The sequence below is a fragment of the Pyrus communis genome, chromosome 9 (genome assembly GCF_041283825.1).
Source record: "Pyrus communis isolate YQ-2024b chromosome 9, ASM4128382v1, whole genome shotgun sequence".
Classification (NCBI taxonomy): Eukaryota; Viridiplantae; Streptophyta; class Magnoliopsida; order Rosales; family Rosaceae; genus Pyrus; species Pyrus communis.
The window spans coordinates 15,753,856-15,756,163 of NC_142573.1; the positions used below are offsets into that span (position 1 = coordinate 15,753,856).

At 36.3% G+C, this 2,308-nt stretch overlaps 1 protein-coding gene across 1 annotated transcript; it reads right to left on the reverse strand.

Moving 5' to 3' along the window:
- Positions 1–217: 217 nt before the first annotated feature.
- Positions 218–1,646, reverse strand: LOC148694328 (uncharacterized). The gene is made up of 2 exons (XM_088699346.1): positions 613–1,646; positions 218–516 (listed from the first exon to the last, which is right to left on the reverse strand). Exons 1-2 carry the CDS (start codon positions 1,457–1,459, stop codon positions 500–502), a joined length of 864 nt encoding a protein of 287 aa, XP_088555472.1. The 5' UTR covers positions 1,460–1,646; the 3' UTR covers positions 218–499.
- Between the last annotated feature and the right edge of the window lie 662 nt (positions 1,647–2,308).

Below are 2,308 nucleotides of genomic sequence, written 5' to 3' on the forward strand. Positions count from 1 at the left end.
TTTTTGGTTTAAACACACTTGACATTTTAAAACAATTTTAAGAATGTCCAATTAATTGTTCAAAACTACTAATTGTATCAAGAGTGATCTTGATTATTGTGGTTTAAGTGATAACCATATAAGAAACGTTTTTCTTATTTCTTATATCATTATTATCATGTATCTCATCTAGGATACAACAAGACAATCTTCAATTCATAACTTTACTTTAAGGAAATATTTTAGAAGGCATTCGTCACATTACATTAATATGATAACACAAACATTCACAATGTTTAACTTAAAAGGAATTATCTCTAAACATTTAGAGACTTATTTAAGTACCTTCAAACATTTAGGCATTAATAGTGGTCTTCCATCATATGAAGCCACTAATAAGTTCTTAACACAATAAGAAAGTTTAAAGACAATCTTTAAATGCCTAAACAAACTTCCCAAGTAGTAAGCAAAAACATGGTGACCGAACCCTTCTCCACTCTTTTATTTGCTTGTTCCTCTTCTACTTAGCTCCTCCACCTATATACAATTATATAAGTGATTAGCACTTTATATCAAATATAAATATTTAGAAGATCTAACAATTAGAATTGAAGATAAGAACATAAACCATACCTTGTGGCTTGTCCTTAAGAGTTGCAAGGTATAACCTGCAATTCCTCTTCCAATGTCCCTCCTTTCCACAGTGGTGGCAAGCCCCTTTGGGCTCCATTGCCTTCTTTTTCTTCACTCCCCCTTTCGGCTTAAGAGTGGGTGACTTCTTCTCCTTCCCTTTGCCTTTGCCTTGCGGCTTAGACTTGGAAGAGGATGGCTTGTTGTAGGCTACTGCAGAAGTCCCTACAACGTTCTCTTTCATCATAGTTTTCTCAGCAGTTACTAACATGTTTAGTAACTCAGAGAGAGTATGATCCATCTTATTCATGTTGTAGTTCATTACGAACTGCGAAAATGAATCAGGAAGAGAAGCCAATATAAAGTCCTGGGCCAATTCCCCGTCAAGTGGAGTACCTAGGTTCTCCAGTTGTTCTATGAATCCTATCATCTTCAGTACATGTTGATGCACTGGAGCCCCTTTGACCATCTTGGTCTTCACAAGTTCACAAACAGTGTTAAAGCGACGGTTGCGCGTCCCTTCACCATATAACTCCGTAAGATGGAGTATTATGGATAATGCACTGTCCATGCCCTCGTGCTGTCTCTGTAGCTCCTCATTCATGGAAGCCAACAGATAGCACTTGGCTTGTGTATCATCCTCAACATGCTTGTCATACTTAGCACGTTCATCCTCTGTGACCTCAGGGCCAAGAGGTATGTCAGGAATAGGCTTATCAAGTACGTAAATAATCTTCTCCAATGTTAGGAGAATCTTGACATTACGATACCATGATGGGAAATTGTGCCCCTCTAGGCAATGTTTGTCGAGTATTTTCGCGAATGTGCTTCCAACCATATCTAAATACATAAACAATAATATAAATTAGTTTGATTGTTGATTAAGTCACACGATTCGGGTCTTTGAACCGAATGACACCACCCACCATTTTTGGCAAATTCCATATCCCTCAAATAGAATCCGAGAGTTATGTTGAACTCTTAGCGGGGTATGGGAGACTCACCATTACCAAGCCCACCTCAGAATTATATCATGTTGGTTAGCAAAAATAATGATGAGAGAATAACACTTTAGTCATTTACAACTCTTGTAATTACCCATCTAGTTTGGCCTCTAGAGAATGAATGCCTCAGAATTATATCATGTTGGCACCATTGCACTTAGTTAAGTTATTCCCACCATGCTTAGTTTATGTAGAGGTTCAAGCACAACCTCAGAATTATATCATGTTGGTTATACTCGTTGTCTACACTCACCTCATCATATGTTTATGGACTCCTCCTGAATGTAAGCACATACTTTGTACTTCCCCATTATAGGGTGAAGCCGGTGCATGAGTCACAAACGATTGGAGCCCACCACGGTGGAAGGCCTACGAAGAAATGTTCAAAACATCTTTCGTTTATCAACTTAATATTCGTTTATTGGTTGAGGGATTTTAAGGTCTCATCAATTTTATTTATTTAAACATATTCAAATAAATTGTCCTATTACAACTACTAGTCCAAAGTTAATGAAATTAGTAGCATATGATATCCCCATTATTCGTTTTCATAAAACAAATCAATATCAAAACATTTTTCAAAATATTGGAGATATATATAACTACTAATTGAATTCATTATAGTTTAGTAGCGTATGATACTCCCACTATTTGTTTTGAGAAAAACAAATCAATATCAAAAACGAATTTTTCAA

Coding starts and splice junctions, on each gene's coding strand:
- LOC148694328 (XM_088699346.1), bottom strand. CDS start 1,459: ATGTATTTAGATATGGTTGGAAGCACATTCGCGAAAATACTCGACAAA.